General features: G+C 38.8%; 3 protein-coding genes across 5 annotated transcripts; 2 read left to right on the top strand and 1 right to left on the bottom strand.

The window, feature by feature from the left end:
• Nucleotides 1–2,016: 2,016 nt before the first annotated feature.
• gabrr2a (gamma-aminobutyric acid type A receptor subunit rho2a) lies at nt 2,017–8,520 on the bottom strand. The gene is made up of 8 exons (XM_025058580.1): nt 8,359–8,520; nt 6,806–6,873; nt 6,093–6,316; nt 4,928–5,010; nt 4,009–4,149; nt 3,620–3,772; nt 3,100–3,308; nt 2,017–2,830 (listed from the first exon to the last, which is right to left on the bottom strand). Exons 1-8 carry the CDS (start codon nt 8,420–8,422, stop codon nt 2,498–2,500), a joined length of 1,275 nt encoding a protein of 424 aa, XP_024914348.1. The 5' UTR covers nt 8,423–8,520; the 3' UTR covers nt 2,017–2,497.
• A 2,259-nt stretch (nt 8,521–10,779) lies between these two features.
• Nucleotides 10,780–20,217, top strand: galcb (galactosylceramidase b). 2 transcript variants are annotated; one of them, XM_008317758.3, is made up of 17 exons: nt 10,780–10,972; nt 12,096–12,164; nt 12,251–12,314; nt 12,701–12,814; nt 13,029–13,168; nt 13,581–13,619; nt 14,973–15,103; nt 15,894–16,049; nt 16,441–16,565; nt 17,202–17,329; nt 17,511–17,600; nt 17,690–17,779; nt 17,877–18,021; nt 18,307–18,487; nt 18,587–18,750; nt 19,146–19,222; nt 19,385–20,217. In XM_008317758.3, exons 1-17 carry the CDS (start codon nt 10,829–10,831, stop codon nt 19,526–19,528), a joined length of 2,001 nt encoding a protein of 666 aa, XP_008315980.1. In that variant the 5' UTR covers nt 10,780–10,828; the 3' UTR covers nt 19,529–20,217. The 2 variants fall into 2 exon arrangements, with proteins under 2 accessions (XP_008315980.1, XP_008315988.1); XM_008317766.3 differs by lacking the exon at nt 14,973–15,103 and adding an exon at nt 14,133–14,260.
• Nucleotides 20,218–20,342: 125 nt separating this feature from the next.
• On the top strand, nt 20,343–25,852 carry LOC103384460 (adenylate kinase 7-like). 2 transcript variants are annotated; one of them, XM_025058579.1, is made up of 10 exons: nt 20,343–20,556; nt 23,135–23,290; nt 23,369–23,477; nt 23,806–23,897; nt 24,376–24,486; nt 24,564–24,647; nt 24,814–24,902; nt 25,052–25,142; nt 25,374–25,451; nt 25,640–25,852. In XM_025058579.1, exons 1-10 carry the CDS (start codon nt 20,488–20,490, stop codon nt 25,835–25,837), a joined length of 1,077 nt encoding a protein of 358 aa, XP_024914347.1. In that variant the 5' UTR covers nt 20,343–20,487; the 3' UTR covers nt 25,838–25,852. The 2 variants fall into 2 exon arrangements, with proteins under 2 accessions (XP_024914347.1, XP_008316207.2); XM_008317985.3 differs by lacking the exon at nt 20,343–20,556 and adding an exon at nt 22,466–22,762.
• The last annotated feature ends 67 nt before the right edge of the window (nt 25,853–25,919 follow it).

The raw sequence follows: 25,919 nt of genomic DNA, 5'->3' as shown, positions 1-25,919 counted from the left end.
AAAACTCTGAAATGTATTGACCGAACAGCGAATCCAAAGACCTACATAAATGTGCCAGCTCAAAAATGTATTTTAAATATATAATAAAACACTTTGTGTATAAAACGAATGTTAATGTTAATGGCTGGGTAATGTAGCTACCAACTGCCCTGTCATTAATGTCACATCATCTTGATGAAGATTTTACACAGTCATGCTGATCTTGCTATATTGCAAAGCCTGCATACAAAAGACCTGAATCTGGTTCCCTTTTAACCATCAAGTCAAAATAAAGAGAAAAAAAAACTGTAATGTTTTCGAAATAATGTATAAAAGGCCTGACCTTTCAAATCTTGTAAAAATTACCTAATAATTAAAACCGTCTGTGCTCATAAATGACCACTTAAAAAACATTTGTTTGTGTGGTTGTAGTTACTTATAAATTATATAAATAATAATATAAAAACTAGCATGGCTGTGGTGCAGTGTCATTCAAATAACAAAACCCAATCAACTTAATTTAATATTCATAATTCATCATTTGTGATTTCACAAATAATGCCACTATAATATTTGCTAATATTATTCACTTTTATTATTATTATTATTATTGTTACATTGTACTGTATTTAGAGGAAATGAGACGTGGTTGTTTTTCAAAATAAAATACCATGCATGCTAACATAGAAATTAAAAAAAAGAAAAAACAAACAAACAAACAAAAAAACAGAAATAAGATGTTGTAATATTTCTGTTTGGAGCCTAGTATTGTTTCACGGGTGGTGGTCGGGGACCTCAGCTTCGATAGACAAGCTACTTAAAAATGGTTGTATATCCAAAGGGGCTGAACTTGGCTTCAGTTCAGTCCGCGCCTCTTGTTTGGATGAACAACACAAAGGCCTGTGTATTGAAACAACACCCGCATGGATATTATTACAGAAGTTATGCATTTTCTTGTTACTCCAAGGTATTACAGAGGGTCTACCTAAAAATACAATTTAAATACGTGTCAGTGATACGTACAGTAATAGGGAGGTATCTATCTCATTTAAATATGCATAGCTTTTCGTAGCTTTTTTTTTTATTTTTACTTCTGATTTTTACTTGCAGTTGAAAAATGCTAGTGTTTAGAAACATGTAAACATGGATGAGTCATTGCGGTTTATTTTTGCGACATACTTAAAACTTAGACTTTCCTGTTCCACATTTACTGTTGGGACTAGCAGTAAAATGTACCCTTACATTTTGTTTTTTTACTTTTTTCACTCTCATTCGATTACGACGCTGTAATACCAGTCATTTTCAGGCTGGTTCTGACATGAGTTGCAGTGCAACTTAGTTGAAGTGTGAAACCAGCCCTGAACCACGAATGCGCTAATATAGACGTGAACGACACAGAACACCAGACACAGTCTGGAATATGATACTACGCTAACCTAAAATACGTAAACGACTGCAGGGAATTCTCCATTTAAACGCAGGCCTGATATTTAATCTCAGTCGTGTAAACTGTAAACTGCACAGCACTTACAGTTCTGTGTTTCTCCGTTGCAATGGCCGCTTGTGTGAGTATGACGCCCTGCCGTGCTTTTTCCAGCTTTGCTGTTTACTGTAAAGTTACGGCAGCAGACAGGAAGTAGAGTCAGAGCAGAGAGCACAGAAGAATCTCACCGACTTAACGTACACGTGTTGCCTTTACAGACATCGTGTAAATTCAAAAACCAAACAAACGTAAACGCATGAGTGGTTCGTGACAACAAACGTTTCGAAAATAATACTAATAATAATAATAATAATAATAATAATAATAATAATAATAATAATAATAATAATAATAATAATAATAATGTTTTTTTTCAAATAAAACAAACGTGAGTAAAGCTTCAGTCAATAGAAACAATAGATTAAAAGAATATAATAATAATGATAGATAGATAGATAGATAGATAGACAGATAGACAGATAGATAGATAGATAGATAGATAGATAGATAGATGGATAGACAGTTCTATCTTTTAGAGATTAGAGTAGCCAAAAGAAAGGGTTCAATTAACATACTCACACAAATAACTTTAGGGAAGAATTTATTGAGAAAAAAAATAGGCAATTTTGAATAACTGTTAATTAAAAAAAATAAAATGTGGACCAAGTCTGAACTGGCAAAAAGAGGTAAAGAAACAAAAGTGGAATTTGTTGGTGTCCTCAAAGACAAAAACATCCACATCCAAGTTGTCCATCTTTTGCACAGTCTTAGAAACAAGTAGAAGTCGAAGTCTACGCTCTCCTTTGGGATCCATTATGGCAAGTGCTGCAGATAGTGTAGCCGCTTCTACATGATGTCAGAGTTGAGAATAAAAGACAAACTGTGCCAACGGTGAAGCTCAGTATCAGGACCTAATTCTAAATATCAAACAGCATCACAGTGACTTTCATGAGTAGAATCTTCTTTCCATGAACACCCCAGGGTCTCCTGTCTTTGTGTCTCTAATTTCCAAGTCATGGCAGCGTTATATTTTTCTCAGCAGTAGACAGACCAATATATGAGGTTAAAAAAGATGTATGAACCTGGGAAAATCATCCGAGAGTATTTATCAATGGCATGTGTGTTCTGGATGATGTTGAGAGTTCGCAAGCTCTTCTTCTTCTTGGTGGTGGTTTGAGTAGACTCACTGCTGACTGATAGATGGACCACCATGCGTTCAGCTTTCTGAGAAGCATCTCCCTGTTCCTCCTCAGGGACCAGTGACTCTTCAGTGAAGCAGGCCAAGCTGTTCATGTCTGCCTCACTGTAGGTGCCGTCCAACATGATCATGGTTCTTGTCTGGGAGATGCCACAGGTGCAGGGCAGAGACTGGAAGACGAGAAGTAGGAAATAAGAAATTTTAAAAAAAGGATTTTATTTTCCCACAATGTGGGAATCCACAGTGTTAGTCTATGCAACCCAAACCCACAGAAAGCACCATTTAGTTTAATGTGGTATGTAATATAAACCCCATTACGATGGGTCCAATACTTAGAATAGTGTAACACATTGGTAAAACCCAGAAGGTAGAGAGGACCTGTGTTATTATTGAATGGTGTTTTACTTCAAAAAAGAAAAAAAGTTTGTAAAAGTTGTACCTGAGATTGCACCTTTTCTCTCAACTTGCGTTCGCGGCGGTCCTGGACAGTGGACAGGTAGTTGACAGCAGCGTACTCCAGGACAGACAGAAAGACAAAGACAAAGCTGACCCATAGGTAAATGTCCACAGCTTTGATGTAGGACACACGGGGCATGGATGCATTTACACCAGTGATGATGGTGGACATGGTGAGTACTGTAGTTATGCCTGGCCACAAGACACACAGAACACACACAGACTTCAGTAAAAAATGATTTTGCCTTTTGATTTGATCTCGTTGTTGTTTTATTTTTCATTTTAATGAGTTTTATTATTTATCTTCCATTTAATTTTTCTATTATAAAAGTATTTTGCAGTGCTACTACTAAAACTAGTAATTATATGGTACAAATGTTATTATGCTTTTAACAAATACTATTAACTCCAGTTCCATTATTTGTCAGAAAGATGACTTAATATGAGTAACCTAAACATCCAGTTTCATTTTAAATGATCAGAAGAACAAATGTAATTGTTACCCAGGGAAACTCTGGCTGGGACGGCTCGCCAGTCGATCCAGAAGGAGACCCATGAAAGCATCACCATCAGTGTGGCGGGAAAGTATGTCTGAAGCAGGAAGAAGAATATGTGCCGACGCAGTGTAAAATTGATGAAGAGTCGATTGTACCAGCCTGCAGACACAGCAACAAGGTAGTTTAGGCTTATTAAAGTCACCTGAGAAGTTCCAGTGAAGTTGACAAATCAGTAACAACAACATTCAGTCAGTTACACTCTTTATTTTCTTTTATAATAAGCTAATGCTAACGCTAATGCTAATACCAATGGTATTCTGTTGTGTTAGTAAAGATCTGAGTTAATCTAATCATGTTTTTTTTTTGCTGCTGCTGCTGCTGCTGCTGCTGCGTACCAGTGCTGCTGTAGAAGGCCAAGCGAGACGTGGTGTGAAACTTTTGGATGAGGAACTGTGATAAAGAGATGCGATCGTCAGTGCTGAGTGACTCATCTCCACTCTTCCAGTACAGCATCAGGTCTTCATCTGTGTAGGCATCTGCAAAACATCCAAACTTTAGACATTCACACCGTCATACTTGTGCTTTGTGCATTTTTAAATGTCAAACAGTTTAAGAAACATATCTCTTTATGTTTAAATTTTCGGGTAGCTCTGCTAATTAGCGACACCGAGTTCTGCCTTTATAGGAAGAGATGGTGTTGAGTTTACCTGTTTAACAGTTAAACAGATGGAGATTTTCTTGTTACAGAGTGTACGTTCCACCGAAATTGGACCTTAAATCTGTTACGGCCGACTCCTCTCTGTTTTCTGTTGCTACAAATTGTTTTAGCTTAGCTTACGGATGGTAATTGAGTGAGTACTGCTGCTCCAACTTTTAATTCATTTGCTATTTTTGGATGCATTTTAGGCGGATTAGGTTTAAACTGATCTTTTATTACCCAAGACAAAAGCCTTAATGGACAGTTGCTTTCAGGCTTCACTGAGTGTCAGCTTTCCACCACTGCTTCTATCAACGGTCATTACCAGCTTTATAGCGTTAATCTCTCCCAGAGTAGGTTTGCATAATTCACACATTTATGAAGTCCATAAAAATCTCAAACATGATCCTCGTCCATTTTCACTCTTTATTTGACCTGTTTAACTGCTGGTTTTTGGAATTAGAATTTACATTTTCTTAAGTGTGACTGCATGATGGCCAAATACTGTAGGTTGTTTGTTTTTTCTAATTCTCCAACAGTTGGTTCGTGGGAAGCGGTGTATAATAAAAAGCATCCTGAAATGTATAAAACATATAAGTAAATCAACTTGAACTCACAGCTTTCCAACTCCAGTGAGCAGGTCTGAGAATCAAGTGGAAAGCGGCTAAAGTCCATGTTACAGGCTGCGGTCACTGTCACTCTATAAACACAGAGAAACAAACAAACTGAAAGAAAACCCAACACTTTTTGTTCTTGTAATGGCTATAAGACGCAATATTTTTAGCATAGTATACAGTATTTGTTACTAAAACACAAATACCAAAAATGGTAATGTTATTATTTTATAACACAAATCATTAAGTATTATACAAAAAACACCAACTAAACACAATCATTTTTTTCTACATCTCACTGGTGAGGCTAAAAGAGCAGCTAGAAGTTAACAGTCACAGCCAAGGTCTGTGATTATTCTGAGAGTTGTATATGCTGATGTTGACAGATTAAACAGTGGAACATAGCTGCCATACCTACAATCTTACATTATTGATTAATTAAGAGAAGTTTTAGAACAGGTTAGCTTTGTTAGTTACATTTCTTTCAAGAATGTATTCATGGAGGGAATACAAATACAAGTATACAAATATAACAATTAGGAAAATACTCAGGAGGAATTCATTTTATAGACGACCTAGGTGTTGGAGATGAAGATGCTGAGATCTTCACTGGGAGTCACCAGGATGGAGAGGTTTAGAAATGGGCAGATCAGAGGGACAGTGAAGGTGGAGCAGTTTGGAGATAAAGTTAGAGAGGAGAGGTGGAGATGGTTTGGACGTGTGTTGAGGAGAGATAGTGGAGAGGTTGGACAAAGGATGTTGGAGTTGGTGTTGACAGACGAAGGAGAAGATGTTGTGGATGTTGTAAAAGAGGACATGGAAATACAGTAGTTGGTGTAAAAGCAGAGGAGGCAAGAGATAAGATGAGATGGAGGCAGATGATGGGCTGTGGCGACCCCTACAGGGAACAACCAAAAGAAAAAGTAGAAGATGTCTTACCTGACCAACATTACCGCTTGTGCTGAAAAAGTAATTTCCAAGGCATATTGGTCACTGCAAATGGCCATGGTCAGTTAAAGACCACATCCATACTTACTCAGACACAGCTTTGTGGATATGGAAACCTCCAACATATCTTAAACTATTTTACTGTATTGTGCAACCTTGTTGCCTGATTTGCCGTGAAGGTCACATATGGTTTTCATTTTGAAAATCGAACACTTCCTACCTCAGACTGTAGAGGACGTGTCCATCAGGAAAGACCCGCAGCATTATGTTGTCTGTGGTGGTGTCATGAATAAAAGACCTCTTGGAGTGGACAAAGAAGACATCAGGGACCCAGATCTTCTTTACCAGACGACCATCAAACGTCATGCTTTTATTGGTGCTGCTGATGAACGACAACCGCTCGTCCTTCCAGTAGTGTCTCAGGTAAAGAGTCATAGTAAAGTCCTGGTGGCAGGAGGAAAACCAGAACTGAACCAGAGATGCAGTTGAAAAAGTCACAATCATATCACAACTAAGCAACTAAAGCACAATCTTTAAAAGTTAGGCTTAAGGAAGCGACACGTGTTATGCCTCTAGACCGGGTGTTCCTATCCAAAATTATAAAATCAGCATATGCCTGATAGAAATGAACTATTTTTATTTGATTTGATTTGCTTTTGTTGTTTTTTTGGGAACTTTGTCCTTTTCATTTTGGCTTCCAACCATAGACAGACTGGAATCTAGGATAATCTAGGACCTAGGTTATTATGTTAGCAATGAGTTAGCATAAGTGCGTACTTAGTAGGTACTTATGTACACTACTATTAAACATATTTATTCTACATACTTTTTGAATTTCTTATTTATTTTCTATATTTTCAACAGACTCCTGGCATAAGTCGGATTTGACTGTCACTTTAAAAACAAATATGAACAAAGACGGATCATTTTTACCATATCAACTTCAGAGATGCTGTCCAAGCTCTCCACTTGGACGTCCACTCCAACAGGGATCGCCGGACCTCAAATGCGAGACAAGACAAAGTGATGACATATCATGTAAACAGGTGGCTTTTAGGTTTGCAAAACCTAGAAACATAAATATTTAAGGCTATTTTTGTATAGTTGCCAAAAGCATATAAGTCATTTGTGCACGTTACAGATCATTGTCATGTGTTTATGTTCAGAGCAGCAAGTGATCAGCTCTCCTCTAAGCACTGACTCTGTCGCCAGCATGTGATAAGATTATATCTACACATACACCAGGACCTATTCAGACGAGGTATTAACATTCCCACTAATCATACCACCAGAGATCGGTGATCTGGTCAGATCTGGTCAGATCTGGTATGAAAACATGATGATATTTCTTTTTGTGCCTTATGATGTAATAACCATATTGTCCCTACAGTTTCCACTGTTTTTTTTTTTTTTTTGGAGAGCTGCGTCAATAGGACCTCTGATCAACAGAGAAGTCACAGCATTACTGATCCGCTACATTAAAAAAGCACTGTGCTAATGATATACAGTTTAAGTAGTAGTCATCCACTCAGCCCATACATGGCTTTTCCCCCCTCTCTTAAGCTGCTGCTCATGGATTAACAACAAGCCTAATGTGTCATCTTACCAAGAGCCATAATACACCAACACACCAGCTACAATCAATCAAGAGCCAACACATGCATGTGACCTTTATACTGTAGATGTGCAACCACGTGTAATCTTACAGCGCATTAGTACATCTAATGCAAGATCAGAATTCAAAGTCGCTTCATGAATTAGTATGATGGACTTACTGTTACTCCTACTGTAAATGCAACGTGTTGGAAACATCTGGCCTAAACGATTGGACGGGCTGCATCACACCTTACTGTAAGGGTTGTCTTAACTTTGGATTCATGTATTTGATAAAGAACTTGTTTTTTCATTATATTGATATTGGAAATTACTATTAATCTTGTATTCATTTTTCTTTCTTTAGTATTTATCTGTTTTTCAACATCCATCGCTCTTTCAATTGTTCTAGGGCAGACGTGGGCAAACTTTTTCAGTTGAAGGCCACAATGGGCCCAATGGGGCAACAACATAGACTAGTGATTCTTAATCACAGGGCTGCAACCCAAACTCTCTATACAAACTACAGGGGGTTCTCGATGTAGGTCAAAGTTCCATTTCTATAAGGGCAATGTAACTCAATTTTCACCAAATGTCGGAACTCACATCAGTGCCTATGTCACTCACCTATGCTAACACAGTGGTAACATCCTAATCAAAAACATCAGAAGAGTCTGACTAATACCTGGTTGCCATAATGAAGGGCACAACCCCCCCCCCAAAAAAAAAAAAATCAAAACAAAAAAAAAACAAAGAAAGTGAATGTAGCATCGGCGGTAAACCGATTCAGAGCTTGTATGGGTGTTTGGTATTAGTTGTTAGATCAGATTTTACCTCCGAATGCTGGCTTGTATGGGTGTTTGGTATTAGTTGTTAAGTAACCCAGATTTTACCTCCGAATGCTGGTCTCATAGTGAAATCATGATCCTCTACTTTAAGCAGGTGTTCTGTCTTCATTTTGCGAGCTTTGGTCACATCTGGAGGCTTCTTTATCAAGGAGCTGGAGAAAGACGTTATTAATGTAAATACATGGAACCAAGAGAGACCTAAAGGAGTTCAGCCACAATCAGATACATGCACACGGTAGGGTAGTAGTCTGAAGTACCAGCTGGACAGAGCAGGATCAAGGCCATCGGCACCTCAGCATTGCATAATAGCTTTGCTATAACACTAACATCCTCAAGCAGAGAAAAGGTGACACCTGCAGGGCTGTCATGGACAGACACAGTCCTACAGTTCATGACATGTACAGTACCAATGGTCCATAGAGGAAGAGGCTAATATCTGGAAGACCTACCAGTGGCTGTAGAGGGCTAGTCTGCACAGAGGCGATAATCATGAGCAGCAGCGTAGTACAAGATCCATAGAGGCTGGTTCACCACACCATGCTGCCGCCCCAGGTGTGGACACCTAGATCAGCACTACAGCACTACTACTGGTATAGTTGACATTAGGGATGGCTTTAACTAACCTAACAACTTATCATGTCCAATACTGACACTGATACTGCAACTTGGAGTATCTGCTGATACTGTATATTAATATATCAATCGGATACCTTCTTTTCTCCTCCAGCAGCCACAGGCTTCTGCTGCTGAGGATATTCAGCCTCTTCCTGCCGCCTCACTGTGATTCATGCAAAACCTTTCCTTTGAAAATTCAAAATCAACTTCTTGCTTAATATATGTTTAAAACAAAGACAAGAAAACAAAAAGTATTGCCTACCTACCAAGTCTTCTAATCCTGTTACTTCTACCTGTGTGTCCGGCACTAACACCAATATTCACATAAATAAACATTCAGCCTTACATTTACACATGTACTGCATATTAAATCGTAGATCCAGTATCAACACCATTTCTCTTCTTCTTCTGTCTTTTTTGACTTACTTGTCATGTTTGTGAGTGTCCACCGCACCGCTCCATTTCAATCCAAGCTGGCCGTGATTATGGCATTCATTAGAAACAAACAGACAAAGAAATAAAAGGAACAGTTTGGTGAAATGAGTCATCCTGGCAGATTAGATCCACATGTGAGTGCCTTCAACGTCTTTTTCTGTTGATTATTAAAAGTCCAAATGAGAGGTGGATTTGTTGCTTGCATGGCAACAGACTGTGCCATATGAGGATGCGGAAACTAAATGAATGTTGCATGTGTGTGTGTGTGTGCGCGGGCAGTGCAGGGGGGAGGGGAGTGGCAGCTGAACATCTGTAGTTTTATGCTCCAAGCCTAACTCAGACACACAGATAGAGATTATATGCTGGCTAACTTCACACGGAAAAGGCAGATTATTGGTGTTCCTCTCTCTCTCTCTCTCTCTCTTTTGTAAATAAAACCTCAGGAACCACATAATACTCAGCAGTCAAGTGATGCAACTGCTAAACCTGTCTTTTCTACACAAGACCAGTGCTACTGGCCATTCCCTGCAATACAAGTGAACCTGGTTTTCTGTAGAAACATAATAACGCTGTTCGTGGATATGATGAGTAAATTTGGTCATGCCAGTAAGACAAAAAGCAAGTTAGAATTTTTACACTCTACAGAATTCATTGAGTATCCGTCTCTTGTTTAGTTTCTACATTGCTTGGTTGAACAATTTAACCATATGAAATTAAGTAAAATGGTGGCACTGGTTTAACGACATCCTCGATGTACGCCATGTTGCGTTCGCCATCTCCTGTAAATATATTACGAAAATCAACTAAAAAACCAAGTGTAAAATGAAATTTTCATTTTTTTCATACAAAATTATAAAATGCAGAAGATCGCTGAATAAAAGTTCTTAGGCATTATTTTTGATCCTCAGCTAAACTTTGATGAACATATAAATTACATTTAAAGAGTAAAAAACAAAATCTCTGGATTGCTTTTTATTTACATAAGAAAATGCTAGAGTGACCTGGGGGAGCGCCGCTCACTGTGTGTCTGTCTGTTGTTTTCTGACGATAGAGCTCAGGACCACATTATACTTTATTATAAGTTGCTTTTTTCAGTCCTTTCCGTTTGGAAAAACTGTCTTTCAAGGACTGGACTGAATGTACATTCAACTTTGTATCAGTGCATTTAAATGATTGACAAAAGCTTTAAGAAGGCGTGCTTAGCACCACCCAGAGGCCAAAATATGGGAGCGACACGTTCAGTACAGACAAACACAATTGCATTTCACTATAACTGAAGGCCCACAGTTTTCCATCAAACATTAAAGGTCTTCAAAATTGTAAATCTCAGTATAATTCCAAATTCACGATCCCTACAATTAAATACAAATACAATACTTCTTTAGTTTTCTAATCACGTGACCGCGAGGAAGCGTTGTCATGTGACCACAAAAGGACTCATTCTGTCGCTACAGTCGGTGAGAACATGGAGGGAACGGTCGTGTTGTCTGTCCTCGTTGTCTCTCTCCTGCTGCTGTTTACCAGTGCACAGCCCCTCACCTACGACCTGGATGACCGGAAGGGACTGGGGAGGGTTTTTGACGGAATAGGAGGTTTGAGCGGCGGAGGGGTGAGTGTGTCACTGTTGTTGTTGTTCACTTCCTGCTTTCAAAGTTACCTCCCATTGTATTGAAGAGGGGTGAAATAAAATTCCGTTTACAGTATTACCTCAGTCAGTCGGTACTTTAATAATATGTATTGTCTACTGTTTTTACTAACTGATAAACTAGCCACCCACAAAAAACTAGTACATTTTATGGATATGAACTGTAAACTAATATGTTTTTAGATTAATCTCCCGAAACGTTCAATACGGCACACGGTTGTTAATTGCTAGCTTCAGATTTAGCTTTACTTAAATCTGTCTTGGGTCAACGTTCAATACGGCACACGGTTGTTAACTGCTAGCTTCAGATTTAGTTTAAATCTACTTAAATCTGTCTTGGGTTAGTTTTGTGTTTAGTGAAGAAGACTTCGTGTCATCATGTTATTCATTATGGTGACTATAGAACCGGAACCACATTATCAAACATTGGCAAACGTTTAATATCTCAAGGAAATGTCATGGTCTTTAAACACCAAAGTGGATTTGCTGTTAAAAAAGGAGAATCTTTGATCAGGTGGAAGATATCATCAGGGATTCCCAAAGTGGGATTTGTGGGATTTTCTGCACAATAAAGACATAAATAAACATTTCCTGTGTAAATTTTAAAATCAAAAGCTGACATTTTTTATAAATGAATAAATACATGCTGTATATATGCATGTGTTACATTTGTTCTGGTCATTTGAGCGTTATAGTGTTTGTACTTCTCTTAATTGATCCATTGCAGACACCGTACTGTTACGAAGGTTGCCGTGGTGACGCATTGACGCTCGGTATGCGGCTGTCCACACGTTGTATTACTTCCTCGACTCATTGGTTAATACAAGTTCAGAGTAAAACTCCGGTGGGGATATAGAAAAGAAAGTTTGACCTATATCACACTATAACCCAAACAGACGAACAAGAAGAGTATTTAATGTTTGGTGTTTTACAGTGTTTTTTTACTTTTAAATATACAGTATGGTTAAACTTACTCCCTGCACCTGTATGTCTCAACAATAAATCATATGGTAAAAGTTGGCCTGATGTCAGCATTCCATCTTTTTGATGACACTGTTTACCCCTCCCCCCACTCCACTCTGTTAAGGCCACATCTCGGTTACTGGTGAATTATGCAGAGCCGTACCGCAGCCAGATCCTTGACTACCTGTTCAAGGTGAGACCAGATGATGTAAAGTTCGTTTCTCTTCAAAACATCTCTGTGGAACACGTGTGTAACTTTGTCTTTTCTGCCGTATTTAGCCAAATTTTGGAGCTTCACTACATATCTTGAAGGTGGAGATTGGAGGAGATGCTCAGACCACCGGTGAGTAACAAGTACTCACTGGTATTTCTGCTTCTGTGGTTACTGTGCCTGACATGTCTGACACGAGCTGCACTCAGCTGAAGTTGAAGTCCGGAAAATTCATGTGTGCATTTGTCTTTTAGGGTCAAGGTACTTTGATGAAATAGAACAGTAGATACAAATGACAACATTTGACTTGAATCACAATCAATGTGTTGTCACTCCTGATTTATGTTTTCATAGAAAGTGTTAGCAGTATTTACACATGTAAATGTTTTGTTTATTAATATAAAAATCTGATCAGGCCTATCGAGTTATAAGAGGAAGACGTTTTACTATTCTTCTTCTCTCCTCTGCTCTCTCCTGACTTAACCTTTCCCTGCACTGTTTCAACTGACCTATTTTAGATGGAACTGAACCATCGCACATGCACTATGAGAACGATGAGAACTACTTCAGGGGCTATGAATGGTGGCTAATGAAAGAGGCTAAGAAGAGAAACCCAAACATTACACTTATAGGTAAGAGGATCCAGTTTACGACGTAGCTCCTGGTGGCTTTTATTTTCTAACGTCATACTGTTTTAACATGCAGAGTGGAGTCTAGGTTAATTAAAGACACCAATGGTTTGTCTCTATTTGTTGCTCTGAGATTGACTGGTCCACGGTAAACAGTGTATTACGCCCTCTGCTGGGGTCTATCTAAATCTGGTCTTACAGTGTATTTGCTGTGTAGGTTTACCATGGGCATTTCCTGGTTGGGTTGGCAATGGAAAGAACTGGCCCTATGATTTCCCAGACATAACTGCATCGTATGTGGTCAACTGGATCCTTGGTGCCAAGCAATACCATGACCTGGACATTCAGTATGTTGGGGTGAGTAATCCCTTTTTGACATTTTCACTCATGGTAATGTTGTTTGTTTATTTCTGTCACTCAGGTAACTTTAATAAAAAGGTTTGTAAATTTAGATGTTAAATAAAATTTAAAAAAATTAAAATTATTTGTATTTATTTCAAGCATATGTTTAGAAGTAGACATAATGAATGTAAAGCTTCTGTCACTTGTTTTGAAGAAGAATGATAATAATGTAAGGTGAATGACAATTGTGACAGAGTGTTTTAAAGCCTAGTGTTTTAGAGCAACACTACAATAAAGAGTTTCTGATTGGTTAATGAGCCACAGATTCGAATATTGTCATTGGTATTTCTGTAACTTATTCATTGTTGGAATCATTTACCCATCAGATTAAAAATGAAGTTTTGTGTTTTTTATACAATCTTTCTAGATTTGGAATGAGCGAAACTTTGACAGCAAGTACATCAAGGTAACTTTAATTAATTAATTTTTTATTATTGTTCTGTTTTATATTTTAAATGTGTTAACAGTGGTTAAGTACATTAACAGCAGCTACATATATTGGTCTTATTATGGACAAATACCCAATCCATATGTCCTAAATGAAACACAAGTTAAATACTATCCAAAAACCCTTTATATTATTCACCGTAGACATAGATCATAAAGATGCTGATGACAACCAGCAACATTATTCTGAAGTTGTTTTTTCTTGGTATGACACAAACTGGTCATAGCGTCCTGGGGGGCTAGCGTGCAGCAGAAGCTCATCTGCAGCCAGGTGGCTTTGTATCTGATGAACTGCACCATTCTTCTTCTTCTTCTTCTTCTTTGGGGACTAATTAGATTTTTCCAGACGAGACATATTCATGCTTCTGACCGATCTACCCTGCTAATCTAAACAAGGGCATTGTGGGTAAAGAGGAAGAGAAGCCACAGACATCAAGCTGGGTTCTTCTGAGAGCATGTCTTTGTTCTCAAGGTTCTCCGGGAAACTCTGGATAAAGTTGACCTAACTGATGTTGGCATCATCGCAGCAGATGGTGGTTGGACGATCGCAGAAACTATGCTCGCTGACTCAGCCCTCAATTATTCTGTTCAGGTGATTGGGTAAGTAAAGTAATGTGGGCTAAAATGGACCCTCAAAGCAGTAGAAGTTCAAAAATCTTTTAGTATGGGTCTTTACTTTGGACTTTAATTGTCACATATTTGACCGTAAGGTCCAGTATGTGGACATCATTTTCTCCTCAGTCAGAGGGTACTGAGGGATAACAAGGGATAGTGGGGTTTCATTTCCTTCTGTTGCTCCAACTGCAACGACTGTGGTACTAATGTAACCTTGAGCTCAATGTTTGTGGCTGCTTTTCCTTTCGGTTGGAGGGAGGAGTTGAAGGGTTTTGTTATGTTGTGTCAGCTGCAGTACATCTGGACGACCACACGCTTTGACATTGAGATGCTTCTGGTGCCTACTGGTCTCCCCAGGACAGCTGTTTATTGTGCACACAGGGTTCTCAACTTACATCAGAGTTCTGTTTCTACGGTGCGGTCGGAACTCACATACTGTACATCAGTACCTATGTCTCTCACCTACGCTAACACAGTGGTGACATCATATTCTATCCTGCATATAAACACATCATACACTAGAACAGTCATTATTATTGGTCACTCAGGTTGTTATCGTCTTGACTTCCTGTACTTTTCCCCATTATTCCTACAACCTTAGATATGAAACCTTTTCTGTAAATAAAACAAATGAAGATCTGAGTATTCATATCTCTGTCCTTGATGCTTCCTGTGCGGCTGTGACTGACTGTACTAGCTGCTGCGGTACACTCTGGATAAAAACGGACTGGAGAACATCAGGATCATAGCCAGTGACAACCTGTGGCAGCCTGTTGCCCGGTCTCTGCTGCTCGACCCTGAGCTGAGCCGAGCTGTAGATGTGATAGGGTAGGATCCTTCAGAGCTTGGTTTACATGTACATGTTTTGACTTGATACTAATGCCTTATAAAAAAAAGGATGTCTGATAACATGTTTGGCCTGATTAATAATGTAAATGACATAGTATTTGTACAAGTCAGTATCACTTTTTCCTTCGATATTGAAACTATAATATAATGCCTGAATCTCGTCAGAGTGTGCTAATAAATGCTAATGTGTGGGACACGATTGATGATCTCGTCATATTGTGTCATGAGGCATAACAACAAATATGTGACTAACAGTTTGAAAGTAGTTTAAAGAGAGATCATGAGGCGGAACCTGTGTTTGCATCGTTTTGTGAGCCATGAGCTAGCACTCACACTTGATTGGCCATCATAACACGTCCTCTTCTTCTACACTTCCTTTTACCAACCTTGATTTTACAAGGATCAACTGCTGGTCACATCCAGTGACACACAGTCAGTAAAAACTTTATTATTGTGGTGGTTCCATTGTAGTTTCAGATGAGCAGCAGAAAAAAGTCTTGGTGCAAAGTGTTCCAAGTTAAAGAGTGTGGAGTAAAAAATGCCTTTTAGCCTAGATTTGTCACACGGCAGGGACACTGTAGGTAATAAAAGCCTGGGAGTGGAGGTCATAATGGGACCGACCACGTGACACGTAGGAGAAGATACTGTGTATATGAAAAGGTATTATGTACTAATACTAAGTTTTTATTTGCATTTTTATTAGGACATATGTTGTCAACTGTTTCCTAAATTATTTCTCTCCCTCTCTCTCTCATTTTTAAACCTGCAGTGCCCACTACCCAGGCACCACCACTATACCGGAGGCCTTACAGACTCAGAAAACACTTTGGTCGTCAGAGGACTACAGCACCTTCAATAATGCCATTGGAGGAGGATGCTGGGCACGTATTCTCAACCAGAACTACGTCAACGGAAACATGACCGCGTGAGTCGACCATACACATGTGGAACAGATCGACTTTATTGAACTCAAGAAACGTTCAGGACGAAAGAGCAATTTACTGCAAAAAACAAACTTTTGGACCATTTATTATTTGATGTTTATGATACTGATAGTGGCTGAATTGAGCCCACAGGCTAGTAGATGTGGCTGCTAATGCAGCTAACATGTTTGGCTTTTTTAGTTTGTTTACATTAGGGACGAAAGAGCAATTTACTGCAAAAAAACAACAACTTTTGGACCATTTACCGTATTATTTGATTTCTATGATACACAAGTGTGTCCCAGGACCACAGATATCTAGTGCCGTTGATAAAAGTATCTGATCATAGGCTGTTGGGCGATGTCCAGATGCTAATCATGAATCTTCTTGCAGCACTATCGCCTGGAATCTTGTGGCCAGCTACTACAATGAGCTACCGTTTGGCAGAGATGGGCTGATGACAGCTAATGAGCCATGGAGTGGCTACTACGCAGTGGAATCTCCCATCTGGATCACAGGTCTGTAAAGAGCAGCGTGTCCTCTGTCCTATTCTTCATCTTTTTCTTTTGTTAGAGTGAATATTTTTAAGTATTTTTTTCTGTTTACTTAAAGACTGTTAACATTACACTATTACAGCGGGTCCTCGGTTTTTTTCCATCATTCCCATGTACTGTGTTAGTGTATGTAGGTGTGTGACATAGGTACTGATGAACAGTATGTGAGTTCAGACCTACGGTGGAAAATCAAGTTAAGGAGCTGAACTCCAATGTAAGAGGAGGACCCCCCCCCCACATGCATGTAATGTCTGTACTATAGGTACTGATGAACAGTATGTGAGTTCAGACCTACGGTGGAAAATCAAGTTAAGGAGCTGAACTGAAATGTAAGAGGAGGACCCCCCCCCCCACATGCATGTAATGTCTGTACTATGTTACTACATCGACTGTAAAAAAAACAAAAAAAACATTCTCATGTATTAAAGCAGATTTTTGGCATCACTCCTCTGTCCTGTTAATTAACTAATTACTAGTGCCAACAAGTGGTGTTGATTGGCCAAACAATATACAGTATATGTCAGTATTCTTGCTGCTGAGTTACATTATTAGAGAGGTCAATCTCCTTGACCGTATCCTGTGGTGTTGTTTTTCCTGTAGCCCATACCACACAGTTTACACAGCCAGGATGGACCTACCTCCAGACTGTTGGACACTTGGACCAAGGAGGGAGTTATGTTGCCCTGACTGACGGAGAAGGAAATCTCACTGTTGTCATAGAAACAATGGCATGTTTGACTTTTGTCTTTTTTTTTAAAAAAATAGAAACAATGGCATGTTTGACTTTTGCCTTTTTAAAAAAAAACAACAATATTTTACGTATAACTTTGTCACTGATTTCCCTGATTCTTAAAGAAATGTAAAAGAGGGAGCTTTTCAACATGTCGGCTTGTTTTTCCCCCAGTGCAGACTCACAATCATTCTGTATGCATCAGACCCCCACTGCTTCCATATAAAGTCACACCACAGAAAGCAACCTTCCAGCTCCAGGGATCCTTTGTGAGTTCCTCTGTTACATATCCCTAGTTCCCTTCAGTTTGGTTTGTGTTTTCTAACATGTCTTAGAGTTTTCTTTTTCTCTTTAACAGGCTAACATCAAGAAACTCCAAGTATGGAGGTCCCAGTTTAACTTTGAGACCAAGAGACCCTCCTTTTTTGAGAAGCTAGCTCCAGTGAAGGTAAAACAGTGGGTTCACGGTTAGAACATACAATACTTTCACACTGTGTTCTGCTTCTCCATTAAACAAATTGTCTTTCACATGTTGCCCGTGTCAGCTGCTGAACGGATCGTTCACCTTAGATCTGGATGAAGATGAGGTTTACACGCTCACCACACTTACCACAGGACAGAAAGGCAGCTATTCTGACCCACCTGCTTCAGCCACCTTCCCAAAATCCTACAAGGATGACTTTAGTGTTCGTAAGTAACCTTGACATGTTGATTCTATTCTGAACATTTTTGTTCTCTTAATGTGTCAAAAAAGAACAAAAAAGAAAATTACCTTATCATGTATCACTGTTGCATGTCACTTTTACTTACAAAAAAGTCTCCATGTTGATTGTAATGAGTGCTCCACCAAAAAGACATGTTGATTGTAATGAGTGCTCCACCAAAAAGTAAAAAATATGTAAATATAAATATACATGTATTATCATTATTATAACCTTCTTACTCTCTTATCTTTTTACTTAATCCACCATAAAGGGAATCCTCCCTTCACTGAAGCTCCAAACTTTGCTGACCAGACAGGTGTGTTTGAGTACCACATCAACCTGACAGATCCCGGGCCTCACATCTTTACCCTACGACAGGTTGTTACCCAGAGACCCGTAACATGGGTGGCAGACGCTGACCAGACAATCAGCGTCTTAGGCGACCATAAATGGTGAGATTTTGTACTTATTTTGTATGTATTTGTACAAATGTAATCCCCCCACCCTCAGCAAAAGAGTTCCTTGTGATGTCTGTTTGTGTTTGGCTGAAGGCAGAACATAACAGTGACGTGTGACGTCTACATGGAGAAGAGCAATACTGGCGGTGCGTACGTTGCAGCTCGTGTGAACAAAGGAGGCGGATTCGTGCGTGGAGCGGAAGGAGTTTTTTTCTGGGTGTTTACAGACGGCACCTACAGAGTTACCAATGACCTTGGTCAGTATCAATACTCTCACCATGTCTCAGTTTATGGGCTACAGACCGTGGTGCCACAAGTTACATTTTAAGTTGGATCAAGACCTGGTGACCCTCCTGATCCCAAAGCTCCGTTTTTTTAGACTCTGGGTAGAAACCAGAGAACCAATAGAAAACTCACAGAAATGGGGAGAACTTGCAAAGTCTTTGCAGAAAAAACCATGTCTTTAAGGTTGACCTTTACAGGTGGCCTTACTCTAGGGCTAGAGTGTTAACCAGCAATTTCCAATGACATTCATTTAGATATGAGCCATGCATTTTAAACCCATGAGCCATAAATAATGTCAATGTTTTGTGTTGTAATGATATCCTTATCAATATGTGTTCCTGTTTGTTGTGTCGTTTCTTATTATTAGCTGGTGAGAGAGTCCTGGCCGAGGGTCAGGCTGGCACACATGAATATAGATGGTACACCTTGTCACTGACTGTGGAGGTAGGAGTTGGTTCACCTCTTCATATCAGTCTTTTCTCATACTATTGCTTTTAAAGGGGCCGTTTGCAAATTGGCTGCATATTTTTTGTTGAGTATTACACATCCGTGTTTTGAACACTGACAAGGTCACACCGCTGTAAGCTAAATGTTTTCTTTTTGCAGGGTCAGTATGCGTCAGGAAAGCTGAATGGATATCTGCTTTGGAAGAATGCTGTGGTTTTGACTCCAAAGAATGGTTGGGCTGCCATCGGAACACGCTCCTTTGAACTTGCTCAGTTTGATAACTTTGCTGTGGTGGCACAATAGTTCTTCTACAGCAAGATTTTTTTCGTCAATATGAGTATATACTAGGATCGGCATCGCGTCCATATTGGAAAATATCGGGGATCGTATATCAACACAACCATAGCCCGTCTGGTCCGATACCCAAGACCAAATAGTCAACTTTTCATGAGATGCCTTAAACGGGGACATTGGTATCAGCAGATGCTCAAAGTATTGTTATGAAGTTGTATCGAGCCAGCCTTAGTATGTATACATTCATTACTTTGATTAATGAAGGCATAGATTTAACCAAAGACTGGGTTTGCTCACTTTCACTGCATTTTTTTCACTTTCATTGAGAACTAAACAAGCAGAAGTATAAATGATGATAAACATGATGTGAAATCCACATATCACTTTTAAAATTGCTGCTGTAATTGTGCACTGTATTTTTATACTGTAATTTATGCATTATGATGAAGTTGATAGGCTACAAGGGAAAATTGTAGGGATGGTAATATAAATCTTATCACCTTGCCATAAACAGAACAATCTTCATCAGTATGAACACAGTCTATAAGACTGAGTTTCACGAATTGTTTACAACCAATGAAGGCTTAACTAATTTAACACCCTTTGGATTACTTGTGGCTAACTGTGTTTTGGAATGATTTGAGAAAGATTCTGAATAAATGATCTGATATCACATAAAATTAAAGTATCTGACATCAGCTTGTTTTGTTAGATAAATGGGAACAAATGAAAGTCGACGTATGTTCGGCTAACTTGTTGTTCTATGCACATTTGTTCTTGTGAAGATTTATGCTGCAGACATTACACCTGAAACAATCTCAAACAGATCAAGATAACAACATGATGGCGCCGAACTAGCGCGTCCTTCTTTGCGACGCCTCAACACATGCACAGGGTCGCAGATGGTTTCTATGGCAACAGTGAGACGACAACAACAACAGCTATCCATCCAGCATTAAAGATTGAAAATGGAGGAGTCACCGACACGAGTTTTCATAAACAACGTAGACTCCTACTCGTCCAGATACATCGCTGAGGTAAATTCGCTGAAAAGTTAAACGTAAACGTATCTCGATGGTGATGCCACGAAGAAGCCTTCAGCGCTTAGTGTACAGTAGTATACGCAGTAGTACATACAGTATACAGTACACAGCATTCATGCTTTAGTCATGCCCAGCGAGTATCAAGAAATGTTGTGTTATCAGTTTATTTAACCAGCGCATTTGTTTGAACATTTGGACATTTGTTTATATGAATACAACAACGTGTAATCTGGCACAAAGCAGTAAGGCTTAAAGGCTTAAACGAACTAGGCTACATTATTACTGGTGATAAATGTCTAATATTGTACCAAAGGCGGGAAAACCCTGTGGAACGTGATTCAAGCTAGTTTTCTGTTTTACAACAACTTTCCTGGGGAGGCACAGTTTAGTTCTGTAACATATACTGTACACTGTAGGTCCTTATCGCTTAAGTGAATCGGGCAGCTAATTCAGAATGCTATAACAGCCAAGTATACATATATAAGACAACATGATGCCATAAAAAACATGATCCTAAGAGTGTAGAATGGCAAAGTTGTCAAATCAAGCTGCTCTAGATTCAGAGACAACTAAGAAATAAATACATGGAAAATGTAAAAGAAAAAGAAGACAAATTAATCAATAACCAAATATTGATGGGACATTCATCAAATTTTACAGGCTCTGGGCTCAACGCCTATTGACAAATTACTGTTTTTCAACCTTCAACCCCAAGTATTATAATTTGGTGCGACAGCGCTTACATTGTAATGTCCATGTCGTAGAAGCCGTAAAACATCTGAAATCAAACCCAGTGTGTAAGAACCCCACACTAATATCTTAGCTAGTGCCACCCCCAAAGACTGTTCACTGTGGACGTAGAATCAACACACGAAGCTGACATAAGTATAATAATTCAAAGGATTCAAAGGACAAGATGAAGCAGTAGAATAAATAGAGAAGCCAACTGATGATTAGCACCAGAACTCCAGTGAACCAGTGGAAATCCATGGGGCTGTGACATTTCACCAGAACTTCATTATCCACAGAAGAAACCACAGTCTTCAACTTGACCACCAGGCGATTGGTTCTGGGGTTTATTTGAAGAAATCTTCTCTCACAATGACAGCTTTAACTGGACAGGACTATAACACAGCTGCAGTCGACAAGTGTTTACAGGACACTCAGGCCCAGGTGTACGAGCTGGTGGATATCGTGTCTGCAAATGTTGACAAGGTTCTGCAACGAGATCAGAAGATCTCTGAACTGGTGGACAGATCGGATGCACTGAAATCCGGAGCATATTGTTTCAAGATTAGAGCAACTAAGCTCAAAAGGAAATTCTGGTGGCAAAACTGCAAGATGTTGTCCATCCTGCTTGTTGTCTCACTGACTGTTGTTGTGACTGTTGTTGTTTGGGCTGTGTCATAAAAGCATCCTGGTGAAGAAAACATGTGGAAATATGTAAAAATGAAGAGAGAATCAATGTGCATGAAGGGAAAGATCACATGATGAGAGCCTGGTGACATCATCCCACATTGGTCTCCACTTATTTAATCTATTATTTATTTTTTGTTTGCCAGGACAGTAGGTAAAGTAGTTGGAGAAGAATTGGATGGAGAAGTAGTCAAGAAACAGCAACAAAGATTAAACTGTAGATAATTCTATAGTCATGCAGTACAGCCAAGACACTTCACATCCCAACTGGGGTCTGTAGTGAAAGATGTAAATAAAAACAAAATAAAATTATTTACAATAGTTAAGTTGAGTTAAAATAAAAACAAAATAAAATTATTTACAACCGACGTTCATTGAGTTAGCTACAAAGACAATATATTTAATTTTCAAACTAAACTACCCTTGTGTTGATGATCCATCTAACCAGGATTTATTTCTGGTGTTGAATAATTAACTTTGTTTGATGGAGACAGGGAAAAATACAAGATGTAGCGAACAACCAGGACCAAGTATATTTGGAAGAAGCAGCACATGCAGAGGCAGCTGTAGAGAAAGACATTTTATGCAATAACTTTGCGAAGCACCATCAAAGAAGGAAAAACAAAGCCAGCCTGTATAAACCACAATGAAGAAATTCAGAAATTTCACAGCTGCCCGTTCCCGAGGTAGACTGGGGGATCTGAGACTGGAGGCACTGATACGGCCCCCCAAACGGGTTTTCATTAACAACGCAGACTCCTACTCATCTGGATACATTGCCAGGGTAAAAAATATATATATATAGTACTGTAGTACGAAGGATAGCCCGATACAACTTTGACCTGACCGATACTGATCTGCCAATACCGATATCAATCCGATACTTTCTTTTTCTCCTCCAGCTTGCCATGGGCTGCAGTTGCTGAGGCGATAATGTCTCTGTTTATAGCATATCTCACAGTTAAGTTGATCATGGCAGTAAATTAGTCTCCCGCTGATAAGCAGATTGACGTGACTGTGAGAGATTTTAGATCGATAATGATTAATATCTGTCTTATTTTCTTCTGGTGCTTTGACCATTGCCACCGCTACTCTTACTGTAATGTTTGTACATGTTATGTAGCACTTATGGTACTAATAGCTACTGTCTTTGCAGTTCTTGTGTGACCCTACAGGTAAATTACTTGTTGATGCTGAAATAGATATAGAGAAGGACAAGGTTGATCTTAAGTTGCCAGGAGCGCTGCAGATTGTCGGGACTGTTTCTGAGAAATCGGATGAAAACAGATTATTCATGCTGGAAGAATATTTTGTAAGTATTTGTTTTCTAAGAGCCTATTGACACATGGACCTTATTTTTAATATCATTTCATTGTAAATTGTTTGTAAGGGTCTGAACAGAGATGAGCTTCTTCCAAAACTGTTGGAGTCTGATGTCATCATCTATAATATCAGCCAACATGAGGACCAGGTGGAGGAGGCCATGTGGGCTCTAACGGGTAAGTAGATCGCAACCATTAAAACCATGTGCAGAATATTAGAACATTATGTCATATTATAACATATATAACATTATGTATAACATACACAATATGCCAGAAATGTGTTTTTAGCTTTTTTACTTTTGATCACGTACTTTTTGTTATCAACGAAAACTATCCTAAATGAATTAAGTTTTTCCTAGTCCAATAAAATGCCTTTTAGTTGCCTGCAGCTGAAGCAGGCTTGGCTCCTCCCACACCTGACAGCTACAGTCACAATACAGTTGTACTACTAAGTAACTAATAAATCAAGCAGTAATTCTTGTGTCATGTGTTATGATTGCAGCACTTCACAAGGACATAGCACAGTTTTCTGGACCAAAGACGTTTATCCTCATCTCCACTGTGTTGACGTGGGTTTGCATCAAGCCAGGTCCTGTGAGTGGCCACCAAGCTGAGAGTACATTCACTTGTTTAAAGCGTAAACATTCCGATTAACTAACAAACATTTCAGAAAAGTCTTTTATATATGATGCTTATCCATATGCATGGTCTCAAATCCCTAATTAGATAATTGCAAGGTACACCTATTAAGGTAACCAAAAAAACCCTATAGAGTTAGCATAAAACAGCAACTATGAAGTTAGTCAAAAACTATAAAGTTAGAAGAAAAACAACAAATATAAGGTCTGTCAAAAATTATAAAGAAAGCAACAAAACAAAACATTGAAGTAAGTAAAAAATCCTACAAAGTTAGCAAAAAACAACATCTATGAAGTTAGCCAAAAAAACTATAAAGTTAGCAAAAAACAACACCTACTACATGTAACATTATACTTGATGTTTTCTACTAAAAGGTTTCAAAGTGTACTATACAGGACCGTAACAGTTCAATAACATTTTTATTTTCCAACAGAATGAGCTGGTGTTTCCATTCACTGATCATGATTTCCTAAAGAGAAGACCACATCCGAACTTCAAGCCACATTATGACCTGGAGAGGATGGTGGTTAAAGTAGGCAAAAATGTGAGTTATCGATATCTGATTGGCTGTATTCAACACAGAAAAGCTGTACGCTCACAGTGTGCTGCTGTTGCTTGTAGGACAGATCACTATTCTCAACGTATGTGGTTGTGTCGGGACTTCAGTATGGAATGGGAGAGCAGGTCTTTCACTACTTTTTCAAGGTAAGAATTGCAAAAATAAATTGCTCATACGACCTAAACATAGAATCCTACGATGAAATACTTATATACTGTATACAATATACTGTTACATACTGTTCACGAATATAAAAAACCCCATAATGTTTCGAATAAAAACCTTTTCTTCAATACAAACTTGTCTCTACAGACATCATGGCTTGGTCGAGAAAATGAAATACCCGTGTTTGGTGAAGGCAACAACACCATTCCAACAATTCACATTGTTGATTTAGCAAGGTTTGACAAACACAAACACACACAAACACACACACACGTACACTTGTGCCAACCTTTGACCAGGTTGAGCTCTTTGTTTTGCTCATGAAAATATCTAACAGCATCTGAATGATTAATTTAATATGCTTCTTTAATGTCCTTTTTTAAAGTGTTATTCACGAGGTCATTAAACATCAGCCTGAGCCTTATTACTTGTTAGCTGTGGACTCTGCCAAAAACACCATGAAGGAGATTGTGAAGGTATGTGATAAAGAAACAAATGTTGTTAATGTCTCGTTAGATGGAATGTTATTGGAGGTCAGTCGCTCCTCTAGAGGAGCAGAGCAGCTTGATAACAAGACAAAAACTTTACTATCATGAGCTATCAACTTAGATTTTATGAAACCTTTTATAAGTGCTGTACCATCCAGTCGTGATAACCAGAGATCTTAAGACTAAAATATCCTGTCATGATTTTCCTTTCTTCAACAGGCAGTTGCTACCACTCTTGGACCAGGAAAGATACAAAATAAACCATTTCAGGAAGTTTACCTCACACAGGACTTGAGCGTATGTTTTTCTTGTGCTTTATGATTGATCACCAAATGGTCTGAATTAGAGAAAATCAAAACCTCAAGTTTTGTCTTGAGAACTGATTTATTCTGAAGGTCCTAAATGAAAACAAAAACAAACTTCAAACTTTGATTTTTTTTTTTTATCTTCACACGGCCAGTGTTGAACCTCTGAATGTTTTACAGATGTTAGAAATCGATTCTCTGAGAGTCAACCTGCGCTTGGACGGCGTGTTGGTCAGAGAGCTGTTTGAAGTCAACTGGCGATACGAGTCTGGTCTGGTGACCAACATAGAGCAAATGGTGGAGGAGTACCGTCAGATCAGAGGACTTGAGGTACAACATTGTTTGGCTGTCAAATCAAAACATAGAAAACAGTACTAATCTCCATCAGATTGATGTGACAGTAAAGGAGTCAAAGAGAGTGAAATTAAGAAGATTAAGATTAGGAAGTCCTTTATTCGTC

The sequence above is a fragment of the Cynoglossus semilaevis genome, chromosome 1 (genome assembly GCF_000523025.1).
Source record: "Cynoglossus semilaevis isolate Cse_v1.0 chromosome 1, Cse_v1.0, whole genome shotgun sequence".
In the NCBI taxonomy this organism is placed as follows: domain Eukaryota; kingdom Metazoa; phylum Chordata; class Actinopteri; order Pleuronectiformes; family Cynoglossidae; genus Cynoglossus; species Cynoglossus semilaevis.
The sequence above is the reverse complement of the archived record's forward strand: the minus strand, read 5'-3'. Positions and strand labels throughout refer to the sequence as shown.